This window comes from Gekko japonicus, unplaced genomic scaffold (genome assembly GCF_001447785.1).
Source record: "Gekko japonicus isolate JY-2015 unplaced genomic scaffold, Gekko_japonicus_V1.1 scaffold1145, whole genome shotgun sequence".
Lineage (NCBI taxonomy): Eukaryota > Metazoa > Chordata > Lepidosauria > Squamata > Gekkonidae > Gekko > Gekko japonicus.
In genome coordinates this window covers 29,036-46,732 of record NW_015165859.1, presented here as the reverse complement: position 1 = coordinate 46,732, position 17,697 = coordinate 29,036, and the positions used below count along the sequence as shown (strand labels likewise).

Genomic DNA, 17,697 nt, shown 5'->3' with positions numbered 1-17,697 from the left:
TTTAGTGCAGGCTGGATGTGCTCCCGCATGGGAAGTCCCAGCAGCGGCCTGGCCGCCGCATTCTGCACCAGATGCAGCTTCCAAATTTGAGACAAAGGCAGCCCTATGTAGAGAGCATTACAATAATCCAATCTCAAGGTGACCATTGTCGCCAAGTCATTGTGTTCAAGGAAGGGAATCAACTTCACAGTAGCCACTACCTGGGCCTCCATTATTAGGGAGGCATCCAAGAGCACTCCCAAGCTCCCAAGCTCTGATGCTGGTACCAACAGCGCCCCATCGAAGGTTGTTAGTGGGATCCCTAGGCTTGGGCCTCTTCGACTTATGCACAGGACCTCTGTCTTCATCGGATTCAATTTCAGTCGGCTCAGTCTAAGCCACCCAGCCACAACTTGCAACGCCAGGTCCAGATCGTCTGAGCTAGAGTCAGACTGGCTGCCCAACAACAGATAGAGCTGAGTGTCATCTGCATATCGGTGACATCGCAGCCCATGCCCTCAGACAATCCGGGCAAGGGGGCACATGTAGATGTTAAATAACATTGGGGGAAGTACTGCTCCTTGGGGCACGCCACAATTTAGCGGGTGCCTTTGGGACAGCTGTTCCCCAGTGCCATCCTTTGTCCCTGACCCTGGAGGGACAAGGAAAGCCACTGCAAGGCAGACCCCTGAATCCCAGTGTCAGCGAGGCAGTGCATCAGTAGTTGGTGGTCAAACACCGCCAATAGGTCCACCAACAACAATGCCAAACCACCCCAATCCAGATGCCTCCGAAGGTCATCCGTGAGGGTGACCAGCGCCGTCTCTGTCCCATGGCCTAGTCGGAAACCAGACTGGAAGGGATCTAATGCAGAGGTGTCATCCAAAAAACCTAACTGAATCCCTGCCGTCCTCTCAATTAATTGCCCAGATAGGGCAAATTGGGGACCGGCCGATAATTAGCCAATTCGGCTGGGTCCAAGGATGTTTTTTTTAAAGAGGGGGCATACCACGGATCGCGCTACCACGGTTCTTTTTGCTCCGGCTCTAATTTGCCTCCCTTCAGCGGCGCAGTAACAATTGCATAATGACCTGGTGGAGTGGCTGTTTGCTGGATGAAGTTCTGGGGGCACAGGAACCAAAAGGGCAAGTAGGCCAAGCCAGAGCACTAGAAGAGGCGTCTCTATCTTGCTTCTCCTTCTGAGTAGTGAGTGGAATGCCACTAATGGAGGCAGTTCTAGAAGCCAAATGGCTGCTGATCACAGCTCATTAGTATATCTGTAGCCCATCAATACATGTTTCCCCAGTAGAACAAAATGCAGCTCCCCAGGGCCCTTTCAGAATGGGAAAATAGTTGGGTGGAGGCTTAAGCTACCCCTCCCATGCACTGTGGTCCCAAATTCCTGAGAAAGTTTAACAGGAAATCCCCAGCACATATCTCAACAGGACCTTGAGCAAACTTGCAGACAGTGAAACATATAAGTTTAGAAGTGGGTCCCCTTTAAACTGATGCATTAATAGAATATTTCTTTGGATTGTTTTTGTGTTTGCTATCATGTATGACACATAAACCATGCATGCAAACAGTGTGTCAAAGCCGTGAAATAAGCTACAAATCTCTAAAGAAAAACGGAGTGCTACATTGTCTAGGACCAGCTCTGAATATGGTCAGCAGCCAAACCTTGGAACATGCAACTAGATCCTAGATCTGCTTACTCCAAAGCAAGCCTCAGAGTTCAACAGGATTTAATCCCAAATAAGTACCAAAGCTTTACAGCGTAATCCTACACAGTTATAAGAAATTGCAAGTAGATAAATAGGTACCGCTTCGGTGGGAAGGTAACAGCGTTCCGTGCGCCTTGGCGTTTAGTCATGCTGGCCACATGACCACAGAAACGTCTTTGGACAGCGCTGGCTCTTCGGCTTGGAAACGGAGATGAGCACCGCAACCCCAGAGTCGGACTCGACTGGCTTTCAAGCAAGGGAAACTTTTACCTTTACCCTAAACATAAGTCAGTGTACATAGTACTGCAGCAGTTAGATTCCCCCATCACCTGAGCAGCCAGATTTGAGATACCACAGCTGCCAATCCAACTGGAGTCAAGGAGCATCCCGAAGACTACCAGAATTTTATTGCAGCAACAGTTTTGGGGCCAATTCATCAGCTGCATGGCAGTGTCCACCCATAGCTATGGCTCAAGCCTCTGGTGAAGTGAGCTCTGCCTGATGAAAGCTGAAGCTGCACTAAAATTCTAGTAGTCTTTAAGGTTGCCGCTGGACTTCTGTATTACAAATGTATGCTTAGATTATACACACACACCCCTCTTTTCCTCCTGCTCAGGTAGGCCTCCCCGCTCACCCCGCCCACTGGCTCGGCTCTACCCCCGCCCCACCTCCCTGGTTGCACCGGAAGCGGGGCGCCTGTTTCCAGGAGGTGACGTCATAGGGCGCTCCGCCCAGCCTCCCTCCCCCGGTGATGGAGGAAGAGGAGGCTGTGGGGGGGAAGATGAAGCAGTTCCCCGCAGCGGTCAGCATGGGTGTCGGGGGTGGTGCGGCTGGGGCGGGCGTGGACCCCGAGCGCTGCCGCTTCCCTTACTGCGTGGTGTGGACGCCTATTCCCGTGCTCACGTGAGTGCCCGCCCCCTTCCCGGGTCGAGGGTCGCCCCCGCTCTTGGGGAGAGGCAGGGAAGTGGCCCTTTGCCGGAGGTGGTCGATGGCTTTGCGTTGCATTTCTTTTTCTCTTTCGCCTGCGGGGTCGGGACTGTTTCCCTGGCTTGTGGCATCTGAAAGGTTGACAGACGTATAGTGGTAGAAGGTTCCGTGGGCTGGAGTCAGCTTCGTTAGATGCCTGGAGTTGAAACCTCCGTCAGTGTAGATTTGTGTGTTGGAGAGAGAAGCGCACACATGCAAGTTCTAACTTGAGGGTTCATCGCTCTGAGACATGGGAAATTGTGAGCAGTGGGTTGGTGCCTCAGGGCTCTGTCTCTGTTGTTGGTATAATGCCACAAAGGTGGCAATCTTTAGCACAGTTACAAAGGGTTTACTTCTGAGTAAGCATGCCTTGGGTTGCGCTGCAGCGTGGCTTCCCCTCTGTAATTCTGGTAAAATAGTGCCATCAGAATTACACCCAATCTAAATCCTTTGACTCAGTGGATTTAGAAGGGTGTGACTCTGCACTGCTAAGTTTGCTGCAGCCAAAATTAAGCAAGAGTTGTGGGTTGCTTTCAAGATTGAGAAATTGCATAATAGCATAAGCTTTTATGAATTACAGTCTGCTTTGTGAGATAAATGAAAAGTGAACATGGCTGCTCTTGAAAACTTGTGCTGTAATCTGTTGCTTAGTCTTTAAAGAGCCTCAAGATTCTTGTGGTGGTGGGTTTTTTTCTCCCTGGAAATTTATACTTATTTTTAGGTTTTTGTGCTTTGCACTGACATGTCCAATGCTATACCTTCTTGTTCTTTTGTTTTTAACACTTCCCTCCCTGTACTCTTTTGCACCACCTTACTACAGTTGAGATAACCAGCTTGGCTGTATAGGTGTGTGAGTTTGAGGCTTCTTTGGCCACAGTGTTCTGTTACAGAGGATGGACTTGTCTATGTTGTGCATTCTCTGGTAGTGTACACTATCCGAAAGGTGCAGGTGTGGGCCATGAGGGAGAGGCATAGACCTCCCTGGAGAACTTGCTCAACAGTGTAGGAGGAATGTTGTGGTTGTGACAACTTCTGTGCACATCGTCCAACATTTCTCAGGTCAAAAACAGAGATAGTCTTGTATACTTGCGATACTCATGTTCTCACACCAAAGCCTGCTGCCTGCCTTCACACCTCACCTAACTCATTGTTGTGAGGGTAAAATGGAAGAAAGGTGAACAATGTAAATTGCTTTTTGTCCCCTTGGGGAGAAAGGTTGGGGTATAAGTGAAGTAAATATACATTGTTGAAGAATATTCTTTGATTGTTGGCTAATTTCTCTGCAGATCTTCATTTTGAACCAGTATCTCAGTTGGGATATTTTCTTCTTTCTTTTTGCAAAAATTCCAGTGAGTTCATAAAGAGGACAAGGGAAGGGACCAATGTTCCCTCTAAGCTGTGGAGTCTTGTGAGCAAAAATTCTACTTTGTGAGCTACTGACATTAAAGTTGTGAGCAAGTGATTTGGCTACTACATAAATTAGTTTGCTCTGGAGCCATTCTTCCTGACTTAAGGCAAAAACATGTGAGCTGGAGGCTAAATAACAGTGAGCTAGCTCACACTAACTCAGCTTAGAGGGAACATTGGAAGGGAAATTTGTTAATCTCAGAAAATTTAACTTTGCCATTGTTCTAGTTGTCGAATAGCTGGATTCGAACACATTGAACATTATTTACTATTTTGATTGCCGGTTATAAAGAAGAAGTAGAAATAGTTGTGTTCTTGTGTGAGCATTCACCTGCATGCCCTCTGGAACTGAGATGTGTCCATTTGATCATTCAGGGATCTGACCCTTCCAGAGACCGGATGGAAACCTGGAAAACAGTATTGGTGCTGTCCTATACTAACAGAGTCATAAGAAGGACAAAACAGAAACAATGACTTACAAGGACTGAGACCCAGAAAATAGATAACCTATTGATTGCCTCCCCAGTAAAAAGGAAATTATTGGAGCACACAGGGGGGGACACTGCAAGAAGAAAATATAACCAGAGGATAGTTTTTGTACAGCTGACTTCCTAGGGGCTGAGGCCCCTTCCACTGATCGTGCTAGTCCTGGGTCTTTTTGGTTTCACAGAGCTCATCTGGGTGAGCATGTCATCATGTTTGTACTTGAAACTCCTACTCTTAACCTTTGTACAGCACCCACACTTTAAATGTGAACTTGCTGGGCCAGACCAGCCTTGCAAATAACTCCACAGACATCTCTCTTCCTACATATACCTGTGGTAGCCATTTGCCCTGAAAGGAGTGGGGGGGCTCCAGCTCTTCCAGCTTGCAAAGATTTCTCCTACTTAGTTGGCTGGAGGTAATTCCTACTTGCTGTGAGTGATGAGAAGATTGTCTGGAGTGTCACCATAATAGGAGAATATTTCCCACAGTTGTGCAGAGTGCCATTGGTCAAAAGGAGAAAATGGGAGAAGAGCAAGGCATCTTTTGAAACTAATTGGGGAGAGGTAAAGGTTCCCTTGCTCGAAAGCCAGTCGAATCCGACTCTAGGGTTGCGGTGCTCATCTCCGTTTCAAAGCCGAAGAGCCAGCGCTGTCCGAAGACATCTCCGTGGTCATGTGGCCAGCATGACTAAACACCAAGGTGCACAGAATGCTGTTACCTTCCCACTGAAGTGGTACCTATTTATCTACTTGCAATTTCTTGCTTTCGAACTGCTAGGTTGGCAGGAGCTGGAACGAGAGACGGGAGCTCACTCCGTCTTGCGGCACACTCGGGTCTCGTACTGCTGAACTACCGACCTTCCACAGCCTGCACTTCAGCGTCTTAACCACTTGAGGCACCGCAACTCCAAGGTGGTAATTGGGGAGAGGTAAAAAAGTGGTAAATTCCCATGCAAGTATAAAATTAGCACAGTAAGGAGAAGGTTTTAGATTAAAACCTATGGGGTTTTTTTTACCTTCAAAAATTATTTACAAAGTGGGGTCAATGAAAGTGGTGCTCCCTTCTACATAATCTGAAGTAGTACAGTCTGATGTACCAAGTTTAGAATTCCACCACCTCAATCTACTGTATGTTCTGTACCTATATCTGATACCTAGTTCATACAAGCAGAGTGACGTGGTGGGACTTAATTGGTAGAACGCTGATGTTGTAGCACTTCAGATTGCAGGTGATGTATTTCAGCCTGGACTGATCGTTTGTCTGAAAAGCTACATGCAGATAGAGTATTGGCATGGCAGTGAGAAGCACAGAGAGTTCTGCCCTGTGCTTTGCTTGCTGTGCTGGCTTCTGTTTGTGGAGAAATTATAACACAGGGAAGAATTCCACAATGTGGTCCTTCACATCCATGATTCCAGCTCTGGTCTTGACCACCTCCTTCTTCTCCAATATGTAAATCAGGTCCAGCCTCTGAGGACTTGTGCCCCAGTGCCTTCCTGATCTTGACTGTCACTTTCTGTCACTTGTCTTCTCAGTCTGGTCCAATCTGGCCCAGTGTTTTGTTTTCAAGACGAGTGGTATAGGGCTCCTGACTAGTTTTGTCTCCTTCCTTTGGCAGATGGCTCTTCCCCATCATTGGTCACATGGGCATTTGTACATCCGCTGGAATAATCCGAGACTTTGCAGGGCCTTACTATGTCTCTGTAAGTAGAAGCTCATTTCTTTGTGGACTTGGTTAGCAATGATTTTGTTTTTCACTGTGTCCCCTATTGAACTGGGCAAGGTTTGAAGGCTCAAGGGTATTGGCTGTTCTTACTGATTTGCTCCTCTTTGAATCAAGACTCCCCCAAAGGATCTTTAACCTCTGCAACAGAGCCCTCCCCATGAGTAGTTCCCTTCCACCATGCTTTGGTTCCCAGCCAGGAGTGAGCAGCTGAGGTCCACATGGAGAAGAGTAGCCCCTGTGATGGGAAGAGGTGAAAAGAGAGAGCCCTTTGTCTTGGGTAGAATCAGCTGGGGCTTATGAAGGGGGGGGGCAGGGAGTGGACTGAGTTGCTGCCCTGTCAGTTTCTCTATTCACAATGTATGGGAAGCTTGGAACCCTTGTCTTTTTCCCTCCTGACATCAGCAAAGAGTTCTGGAAAACTTCTTTGCATGCACTTGAAAGTGTTTTCTTTATTAGTACTAGCTGGAGAGTGTTCTATAGCGAAGGAGGGGGCAAGGTCTCTGTCTCTCCTAGGAAAGGAGCCAGCATTGATAGAGAAAGGTCTGTTGCCTTGTTCCTGGCAGGATTGGGAAGACCTGGAACATTAACAGGAGAGATGATTCAACTGGGTTTGTTGTATGTGTGTTGCATATGGGTGCCTTCTGAAGAGTGCTTGGGAGCTTCAGCTGATCCTGAATACAATGGCTGAATCTTGGACTAAGGCCTGCTGCAGTGAGCTTATCTTACCGGTCCTTAAAGATCTTTGGTGGCTTCCAGTTTGTTTCCAGGCACAATTCCAAAGGACCTGTGAAGTCCTCAACAGTCTGGGGCTTTCTGCCATATAAACCTGGCCCATTACCTGAGCTCATCAGTACTAGAGGTCCTCCTAAAGGTGGCCTGCCATGAGATGTTAGGCAACCAGCAACTGGAGAGGGGGCATTTCTGTGCTTGTTTCCTGCTTACAGAACTCTTTAGCATAATTCCATTTTTGCCACAGTTTAGGCACCAAGAAAACTCATGTTTTTCCAAGCTTTAGAATATTAGGTTCTGTTTCTGATTTGATTCCTATTTGTATTGTTGGGTCTGAAGGATGACTGGGTGGAATATTTCTTGGACTGTGTGATAGGTAATTGATCAAGAGTTCACTGATTTGGTTAATTCTACTGCTGTTGTTTTACTGTTTCTTTATTGTGTTAACTTACTTCTTGTAGCTTGGATGCTTTTGTAAGATGAAGACCATTTTTGGTGCAAGAGTGGAGTGAAAAAAAAAGTTTTAAGTAAATAATCCTTGAGTGTTGTGAGTTGGTGGTGTAAAGCTTGCTAATAGATGTGCTTTTTAATTTTTTCCCTCTGCACTCTGTCTAGGAAGACAACATGGCTTTTGGGAAGCCTGTCAAGTAAGTAGTTTTTTGTTTCTTCATGTATGTTCCAAGCCTCATGCAAATTCCTTTTCTCCACAGAAAATTTAACAGACATATCATCATGTTGAGACCCAGTATGGTGGAATGGCCAGAATGTGAGGCCCAGGTTTGAATCCCTGCTCTGCCGTGGAAGCTTTCTGGGAGATCTTGGGCCAGTTGTATTTTCTCAGTATAACCTACTTTACAGGGTTGTTGTGAAGATGCAGTCGAAGGGGAAGAACCAAACAGTCAAAGGGCAAGATAAAAAAATGAAATTAATAATAATGAAGTTTATGTGTAACTAAGAAGGCAGTGTGAGTATTTAAAAAATCTAGCATATGGCTGGAGCCTACACTTCAAATGAGGACCATAACACTGAATCCCTATAAGGAGCAAATCACCGGTCCATCCAGCTCTGTAGTGTCTTGTCTGGTGGCAGCTCTCCAGAGGCAGAGGATGGCCTTTCCCATTACCTATCATCTGGAGTCTTTTAACTGGAGATGTTGGGAATTAAGCCTGTGACTTCCTGCATGCAGAGCAGGTGCTCTCCCCTGACCATCAGCCCCTCCTCTGAGACGAGATGGCCAGGTTGAACAGAGTATGTAAATCTTATACTGAGTCATGCCCTTAGTCCCTCCAGTTCATGATATTTGCCAGATAACAGTATTTTCCTTATGTCTTAATAAGAAGGAGGGTCAGACATTGGGATCCACAAGACAACAGCTGATGACTTTCTGAGCTAGTTCTTCTGTATCTTGGGGAGATTCCAGCTTTGAAATTGCTGGGAGGAAAGCCTGACACTCCTTGTTAGCTTTATCCCCCCTTTCCCTTCCGTGTGTGCTGTTTAAACATTCTCCTTGCCTCTTGAGCACTGGCCCTTCTGTACAGCAGTGCTGCCAAGAACAACCCCCCACGATAATAGTTTGCTGCCAGCCCTGCCTCTTCACCTCTGGCACCAGAATGAAGCAAAACAGGCAAGTGGCCACCTGCGCTCTTGCATTCATGGACTGTTTGATGAGTCAGCTGACCAGCATGCCGGCCTTTTTTCCTTTCCTTTTCAAATTCTTTTTTTCATATGTGGTGGACATGCGATAAAGTGAAGAAGTACTGGTCTTGCATCCATGGGTGGTTACAAAAAGTGCTGAAAATTATACCAGAATTATTTTTTATTGAATATAGTACCAGAAAAATACAAAAAACAAGACTTTTATCTTATCATACACATAGTGACAACAGCAAGAATATTATATGCCAGATATTGGAAAAGAAATGAAGTTCCCCCTAAAGGAAGAAATTATAAATAAAATATTGGAAACAGCAGAGATGGACAATCTAACTTCAATTTTGAGAGGATATAATAAAGAAGGTTTTGAGGACACTTGGTCAAGATTTTATGAATGGGTAGAAGAGTATAACACTTAAAACTTTCCAGCATATAACCAAAATAAAAAGAAATAAGAACTATATATATTCAATTGTAAACAAAAGGTATATATGAAAATCATAAGGTGGATAAAAGAAATGAATTTTTCTGGACACAGTATGAGGTCAATAACTAGGTTAAATAATGATATAAATGGAATTCCCGCAGCATGCCAGCCTTGATTTCCATGGCTTCACATATATTGTCTCAGCATAATCTTTACTACAGTCCTGTAACCCATGTTGTTATCCCCATTTTGCAAATGGGAGATGGAGAGAAGGGAGGGCTTGTTTGAGGCCACCTACCGAGTAGATGGCAGAGCGAAAACCGGGGACTTATGTATGTATATAGAGTGCACAGTGCCATTAACATCACAGGTCTTAGAAGGGTGTAACTCTGCTTAGGACTGCACGGTCAGTCTCTTAGCTGCCACTCCACACCAGCTGTCATTAGTATCCAGCACAGTTTCTCTTTTTGGTCCCTGAGCTACTGCAATTCCTCTCACTCTACAGAGAGATGGCCAAAGTATATCTAGCTTCATTTGTTCCTCTCTCCCTTTCCTTTCATCACTCTGTAGTCCCACCCCCCACCCCGGCATTGTAATTTAGATTGCAAGCTCCTGCGGCCTTTATTGCTCTGTGAGTGCCCTCTGAATTAAGTCGAATCAAATCAAATTTATGATTACAGTTCGTGACCAGCACAAGATCAGTTACAACAACGTACATTAATCGTGAATTAAGACTGTATTAATCTCTTTAAGAACTGAACCTTGAAAACCTTTTGGGTTTGTCCTACCATTTGTTATCACTGGCTTGCGTTAGGAGGACTGTGTTGTTTGCCTTGGCCTTTGACAAAGGCTGTTGCTGTTGGCAGAGTCTGCTGAAATACCTGTTTAGCCTACTAGTCCTCTCCTGGCTTCTGAGACTTGCCAGCCACTTCCTATGCAATTTCCAGATGGTATTTGCTATATTAAGGGCTAGAAACTTACCATTTAAAATTAAAACGGGGGACGGGGATGGGACACAAGCTAAGATTCTGCACTTGCAAGATACAGTCATGGAATGCACACAGATCCACATTCAAAAAGGTCCAGGCCTGCAGAGATGCTAGCTAAAAGCCTGAGTTGCAGAAAGGTTTGCTAGAGGGGGAGGATCTTTCATCTGGGAGAAAGCAGACTCTTGAATGCCTGTGTCTGAACTGGTGTCTTTGGTTCTTGGATTTTTCAGGTACTGGAAGCTAGATCCGAACAAAGTATATTCCTGTGGCCCCAATGCCTGGGATACTGCAGTCCACGATGCCTCCGAGGAGTACAAGCATCGTATGGTGAGGGAGTTCAGATTGATTCCTCAGATTCTTTGTTCATATCCAACACATTTGAGATGGTTTCCTGCTTAAAATATATGTGAAAATGATAAAACACAGAACAAAGTAAGCCAGTAAAAACAGTATTGGAAAAGGCATGAAGTACCATTGAAATTAGGAGCTGCGGTGGCTCAAGTGGTTAAGACGCTGAACTGCAGGCTATGGAAGGTCAGTAGTTCAGCAGTTCAAGACCCGGGTGCCGCATGATGGAGTGAGCTCCCGTCTCTAGTTCCAGCTCCTGCCAACCTAGCAGTTCGAAAGCAAGAAATTGCAAGAAGATAAATAGGTACCACTTCGGTGGGAAGGTAACAGCGTTCCGTGCGCCTTGGTGTTTTGTCATGCCGGCCACATGACCACGGAAACTTCTTCGGACAGCGCTGGCTCTTCGGCTTTGAAACGGAGATGAGCACCGCAACTCTAGAGTCGGATTCGGCTGGCTTTCGGGCAAGGGAACCTTTACCTTTACCATTGAAATTAAACTAAAACCAGCAGCTCTACCTTTACCATTGAAATTAAACTAAAACCACATTAAAAAAAAATGTAAGCATTCCAGCTTGGTGCCCCTCATTCAGCTTAAGCAGCATAAACTGAAACCAATGTGGCTACAAATTTGCACATGCCATTGGAAAACGTAGTTTAGTTGCATTGCTTTAGGGGTTAATCTTGTTCTTATCAACTGATCAGTTGGGAATATAAGCAGGTTCGCCAATTACCAGCAGTCAATAGGAAACAGATTGATGCCCATCTCTTCTGCCCTTACACTCTGGCCCTTATAAAGGGAAAGTGAATAAAATACCCTTCTCCATTTGAGTAAAATTGTTTTAACAATGTTTGTTTTTTTTGGCAAGGTTTCTGTCCCTCTGACAGCTGCCTTAAAGAAATGTGCTCAGGTAAAATTTTGCTCAGCACTGAGATGAAGTGGTTGGCAAAGCTTTGTCTTGTATAATATTGTCATAACGACAGAGCAGGCTTGCTAGAAGAATGTCATACGTATTTTTATTCTCTTTGAACTGTAGTGGATATGTTGTTCTATGCATGTTTTGGACAAATGTGCATATAGCTTTTCCAGCTGTGCCTTATGGCCAAATGGTAAATGTCAAGGTTTGCCTACAGATGCCATTCTTGAATAGATTTGCAGCTGACCTCATGCAAGATTTGCCTGGTTTATTTTCATTTGGTGTGCAAAGCATATCCTTCAACTGTGTGAGAGAGAAGGGGGGGGAGTGCAACGCAAGAATGGTGGTGAAATTCAGCACACCAACAATTTCTTGGAAGCTTTTACTCACCTTGCTGTGTATGCAGTAGTTGCTACCTAGAGGAAAATGGGGGTGCATCTTAGAAACATCACGTGATATAGATTTCCTGAGTCTACAATACTTTAGATTACAAGGATGGGAAGATGTGTGCATATTTGTGATGCAAACATTTTCTGACAATAGATAACTATCATGTAATCAGGGAGAAAATTCTTCCCCTTTCCATAGATTTCCATTGATTGGGGGGGGGGGGGACTGAGGCATAGACTCTCTCTTGCATTGCAAGATGATACAGAGCCAAATTAACTCCCAGTACTTTGGTAAATGGTGAAGAGAAATTTTTGGTAATATAATAGCAGACAAAGAAGAGCTGGGGTTTTTCTTTTCCTCCTGAGAATATCTGTGGAAGAATGAAAGACCTAGAGGTCTCAATTTGTGCCTCTCTTTTTAAAAAATCCCAGCACAACCTCTGCTGTGACAACTGCCATTCACATGTCGCGCTGGCCTTAAACCTTATGCGCTACGACAACAGCAGCTCCTGGAATATGATCAAACTGTGCTTCCTCTCCCTGTTACACAGCAAGTACGTCAGGTGAGTAGAAAATGGGCTGCTGTGCATACCCTTGTGGATAGGGGGTCTGGATTTGCCCCATAAATATCCAAAATGCAGAAGATGCCATTTGCATTGGTGTCGCTTCCACCTCTCTGGCATGCCTTGCTGGGGCATCCCCCCCAGACTCCTGTTTCCATTAAGCCGTTGTGATTATTCCCATCTTGTGGCATCCCTTCTGCAATCCAGTGGTCCTTGGCTAGGCTGCTCACTTCATATTCACTCGAACACATGAAACTTATACTTGGTCCGTCAAGGCCAGTTGTGTCTGCTCCGACTGGTAGTGGCTCTCCAGGGTCTCAGGCAGAGGTCCTTCATATCACTTCCTACCCAGTCTTCTTTGCTGGGGATGCCAAGGATTGGACCTTCTGCAGACATAACAGATACTGTTCCACTGAGTCACATCTCCTTCTCCTAGGATGACAGAGACAGAGACAGAGAGGAGTCCAGTGTCTTAACTGAGGGTTGGCATTGTGCGTGCGTGCGTATGTACAAATCACACCCATACGGGACCTCCTGCCAAACCCTGGGGCCTCTTTGGGCCTTCTGTTTCTCCTGTGTGCTGTTTTGGCTTGCTTGTCAGCCCTCTTGGGACAAATGGTAGCTGTTGCTAGCTACCTTCCTGGAGGAAATGACTAAAGGCAACCATGTTAAAGCTGAATAATGGATCAGAAGGGATTGCTGTGGATATGATCTGTTCTGGGAGTGGAGGAGATGAGAGGCAGTAGCTTGCATCCAGCTGTGTCTAAAGAAGGTGCATGAAGTTTTCCTACAGCCCATTCTGATCCCTCCCCCTGAAAGATCATTCCTGGGTCACAGAACCTCATGGAGGTTGGGGGAGGCAGCTGTGTGGATGGGGAAGGGTGGGAATTCATTTCCTTTGCCCTCTTCTGACAGCGGCAGTGCTGTGCTAAAGTTTGTGAGAGGAAGGCCAATTTTATCCACTTTTGCCCTTCTCACTGCACCCCTCCCCACACACCTGCACAGCTGTTCTTCCATGTGGATCCCACAACCTATGAATGATCTTTCCAGAGGAGAAGAAAGGGCTGCTGGAGCAGAGAAGAACCTGGGGTGGGGAACCGGTGTTCTGAGGGTGCGTCACTGGATACAAGGCAGTTGTCTCACTTGAGCTGCCAGGCAGAGCTTTGCGATCTCTCGTCTCTTCTGCCAACAGCTGCCTGGCAGATCTCCAGAGTCTATGGCCAGCCTTAACAGCCAAGCTAACCTTGTGTCTGAGTTCCTCGTCAGCCTTGCCTGTCCTCTTTGGATGGGGGTGGGGCCTTGCCTCTGGCATGGCACTGAGCTTCCAAAGTGAAGAACATCTGTGGGAGCCCAGCTCTGTTGTCTCTGATGCCAGCTTCAGGGGCAAAGCCCACTCAGTCAACCTGACAGTGATTCAGCAAGCCTGCAGCATGGATGACTCCTCCCCAGCTCCTTTCTTGCGTTCAATTTAGTCTTTAATGCAGCCAGAATAGGCTGCATCCAAGGCTGGGACCTGCTAAAATCACCATCTTTTTTAATTAATTTGGCACCTTTTCTTGCTGTACCTTTTTGCTGCCCTTTTTTTGCTGTACTTTTTTGCTGCCCCCCCATTTCTGTCCATGGTTCTTTGCAGCTGTATCACTGACAAGTCTCTTGTTGTCTCCTAAACCTCTTTCCTGTCCCTTGCAGCATAGGAGGATTTGTGAAGACCTGGCTTCCCTTCATCCTCTTTTTGGGGATTGTCCTGACAGTCAGCCTTACCCTCCACTTACGGTGATTGACAACCCCTGCCATCAGCACTGAAAACTGTGGGCCGTTCAGTCCAGCAAGGAGCTGCTTGGTCTGGGAATCTTTTGGGGAAGAAGTCCATCTTGCTTTGTAATGCCAACTTGCCACCTATCCTGTGGGGACCGCCCTTCTTCAGTATGTGTTTTTTTCCTCCCCTCTAAAGGTAGGGGTTGGGCGACCATCACGTCTTGCTTCTCAACACGTCCCCCTGGTCATGAAGATTACCATAGGAGGACAAGCTATGCAGGTTTCTGGTTGTGGGGCGTGGAAGGGCATGGCTGATCCTGAGGTTCTCCTGTCTTCTGTGTGTGTGTGGGGGGGGGGGGAATTCCTGCCAGAACAGGAGGTGACTGTGGTCTCTTTGCATCATGAGTAGCGATTGGCCATTAATATGTCTGTCTGCCCACTTACAGATACATTGCACTTAACTGTGTTGTTGCCACAACCCATAAGATCCCCCTCCCCCCGTTGAGGCTGGGTGCCTCAGTGTCAGCCTGAAAACTCAACCGTTATGGTGGTGCTCTGTGCTAAGACTGGAGGTTCTGAGCTCAGGATGGGGCTAATGTCCCCTGCCCACTTTTGTGGCTCGTACTTGACCACAGTGTGTGGCTCAGGCGTTCCTCAGAAAGTGCTTTTTCTCATTTGACATTCCTAGGAAATGCCATTACTCTTCTGGGGCTGCTGGTTTTTCCTCAACCTCCCACCAGCTGTAGCTGTTGCTGCTGGAGGCAAGATTGCCCTTGAGTAGTCCTTGACTAAGCCTATGCTGAGAGTTATGCCCTTCACAACTCTACCATCCTCACAGTTTTGTGCATGACAGGGGGAGGCATACGAGATGAGGTGTTTAATTTTTTTTCTAATATGGATAATACACTATTAGTCTGTGCACCAGAAAGATCCAGCAGCATAACCAGCACTGGGAAATGTTTGTCCTCTCCTGCCCAGAGGGCTGAATTTAGACTGCCGCGGACCAATATGACATTTGAACAGAGGAGAATGTAAGGGGGAGGAAGTTTTTTACATCCACAGAAGCAGTAGAGAACCGGGTGCTTTCTGTCCCCAGCGTCAGTCCTCTCAGTTTCCAAAGCAGCTTAATTTTTTCTTGTGGTCTCGCCCTTGTTGCTTAGATGCCTCTTTAAAAAAAAAAAAAAAAAAGATGGCGGGGTCCCCTTAGGCCCAGTCTGGTAAGCATGCTGAAGTCCTCAAGAACTTCAGTCAAGTGTCGGATCAGATGCCAAGAGGGATGTTTTTTAAACTGTTTGCATTGGGTTTTACAAAGAAGCTGTCTTGTCGACCAGATACCTCCGCTCCTTCGCACTGCCCTCCATAACAACCAACCACAATAAAAACTCATTTTTCTCTCCCCCTACTCTTCCACATTCGGTGGAGGGCTTTTTTTCCTGCCTGGAAGCCTGAACTGGCTTTCTTGTTCCCTGGTATTCTCCAGCTGCCTCTGTCACCACTCTGCTCCAGTAAGGGGGAGGGCAAAAAGGAGCTTCTTTGGAGCGACTCCGCCCTTTCCAACTTCTTTCCGTTCCACCTTTGCCCCTTTCTATTGCGAATCTCCACCTTTTCCAGCCATCCTCTCACACCTTAAATGCTTTGCCATGTGCTAAGGAGGGGTGTTGTCTGCCCGTACACCTGTCACCTGTGCCCCCCCCTTCCCTGCTGCATTCCGCAATTTCAGACATGAACTAGGCAGCAGCTGTAGAAAGCTGACAGAGATCAAAGGTCTGATGTCAAAGCAAAGGTGTGTCCTGTTCCATCCAGCTAAGCCTGGAACTTTTCTTTTTGCTCACAGGGTTTCTGGTTTTGATGGCAATAGTAAACCAAGACTACCCAGTGGAGAAACTTCCCTCTCCTCTCCTCTCCTCTCCTCTCCTCTCCTCTCCTCTCCACTTCCTCTCCTCTCCACTTCCTCTCCACTTCCTCTCCACTTCCTCTCCATTTGTTTCTCCTCCTTGCAGTGACTTGCCAAAAAGAGTTCCAGGAAACCTAGGAAATTCTCAAATCTGGTTCTCCCTCTCCCTCTCCCTCTCCCTCTCCACTTCCTCTCCTCTCCTCTCCACTTCCTCTCCTCTCCACTTCCTCTCCTCTCCACTTCCTCTCCACTTCCTCTCCACTTCCTCTCCATTTGTTTCTCCTCCTTGCAGTGACTTGCCAAAAAGAGTTCCAGGAAACCTAGGAAATTCTCAAATCTGGTGCTCAACACCTTTCCGGATGTCTGATGAATGGATTTTAAAAAATGGTTTTCAGTTGCCAAAATTTGAGGCTGAGTACTGATCAGAGTACCAGTATTAAAAATGCTGTCCCCCCCCCCCCCCCCCCCGCCACCTTTGGTATTCTCAGGTGGGTCTTAATGTTCGTGTTCTGCATAACAGACCTGTTAAGAGATGTCTAAGCCCAGATTTAGTGGTTCGTGGAGGAAACTGTGGTTGCCTCAATAGCTCAAGCAATAAAAGCCTGTTGAAAGGAGTGGGGTTCTGGTTGTGCTGTATAGTTCAACTTGCCTTGGTTTCATAATGTTTTGACCTTGGTGTCCAAGAAGGTATCCCAGTCATCAGATGTGGGTGGCAGGGGGAGGCTGAACTCCATAATTCCTGGTCCTTTGCAGTAAGCTTTTAAGCAGCTGTGGGGTATTGGCCTGTTGTGATGCAACCGTATGGCCCCTTCTGTATAGCCAGCTTGCAGCCTTGCCTGCGTTTACCAAGCTGCTGAAAATGGGTCAGCAGGGCTATAGAAAATGTGGGTTGAACAGGGTCTGCCTTGGAGCAACAACACTCAAGATGTCTTTAGTACAAGCCAAAGGTCCAGTCTTAATCCATGACAAGGCAGCCGTCTATTTTTTGTGCAATAGTTTAATGCCTTGGACTGGCTTTGCGAGGTACAAAATTCCTATACGGAAGGTGCTTCTGCAGAGGGGTTCAGCATTGCTGCCTGTAGTTTTCTCTGGCTGCCTGCATGCGCTGGGGATGCAACAGTTGGGTGTGGCTTCCTCGACTCATGTATTGGAGCAAGGGGTGGTGTAGAGAAACTGGTCCATAGAGCCTCTACACAGATTCCATGTATGCACAGAATGGCCCTTCGGTATGGGAATTTGGTAAAACACAAAGTACATTTCCAAGGTTTCCCACTAAGACACGTTTCAATTTGTGTCATGTGCTTGACTATCCCTTTGTTTGGGCCTCTGGGGTTCTGTTTTGGAGTTCATTTGTCTGTCAGGTTGGGGGGTGTTCCCCTTTCCTTCCCCCCTGCCCTTGCTGGCGATTAGCCGGATGGGTTTCTGTCCTTTTGAGCTGGTTCTCCAGGGCGTGCTGGACTCCTTTGTACATATCGAACTCTGCCGCTGTGTTTTCATAAACCTGATGATGGTGGAAAATAAATGCATTTCTGTGTATGACTCCAAGCTGTGGTTGTTTCATTGTTCTGGCTGGCTCTCTTAAGAACATAAGAGAAGCCAACGTTGGATCAGGCCAATGGCCCCTCCAGTCCAACACACTGTCACACAGTGGCCAAAAACACCAGATGCCATCAGGAGGTCCAGCAGTGGGGCCAGGACACTAGAAACCCTCCCACTTTCCCCCTCCCCAAGCACCAAGAATACAGAGTATC

At 46.7% G+C, this 17,697-nt stretch overlaps 1 protein-coding gene across 1 annotated transcript; it reads left to right on the top strand.

The window, feature by feature from the left end:
* Positions 1-2,423: 2,423 nt before the first annotated feature.
* Positions 2,424-15,979, top strand: TMEM222 (transmembrane protein 222). The gene is made up of 6 exons (XM_015411208.1): positions 2,424-2,606; positions 6,178-6,262; positions 7,630-7,661; positions 10,314-10,410; positions 12,167-12,297; positions 13,987-15,979. The coding sequence occupies exons 1-6, from the start codon at positions 2,455-2,457 to the stop codon at positions 14,072-14,074; spliced, it is 585 nt and encodes a 194-aa protein (XP_015266694.1). The 5' UTR covers positions 2,424-2,454; the 3' UTR covers positions 14,075-15,979.
* The last annotated feature ends 1,718 nt before the right edge of the window (positions 15,980-17,697 follow it).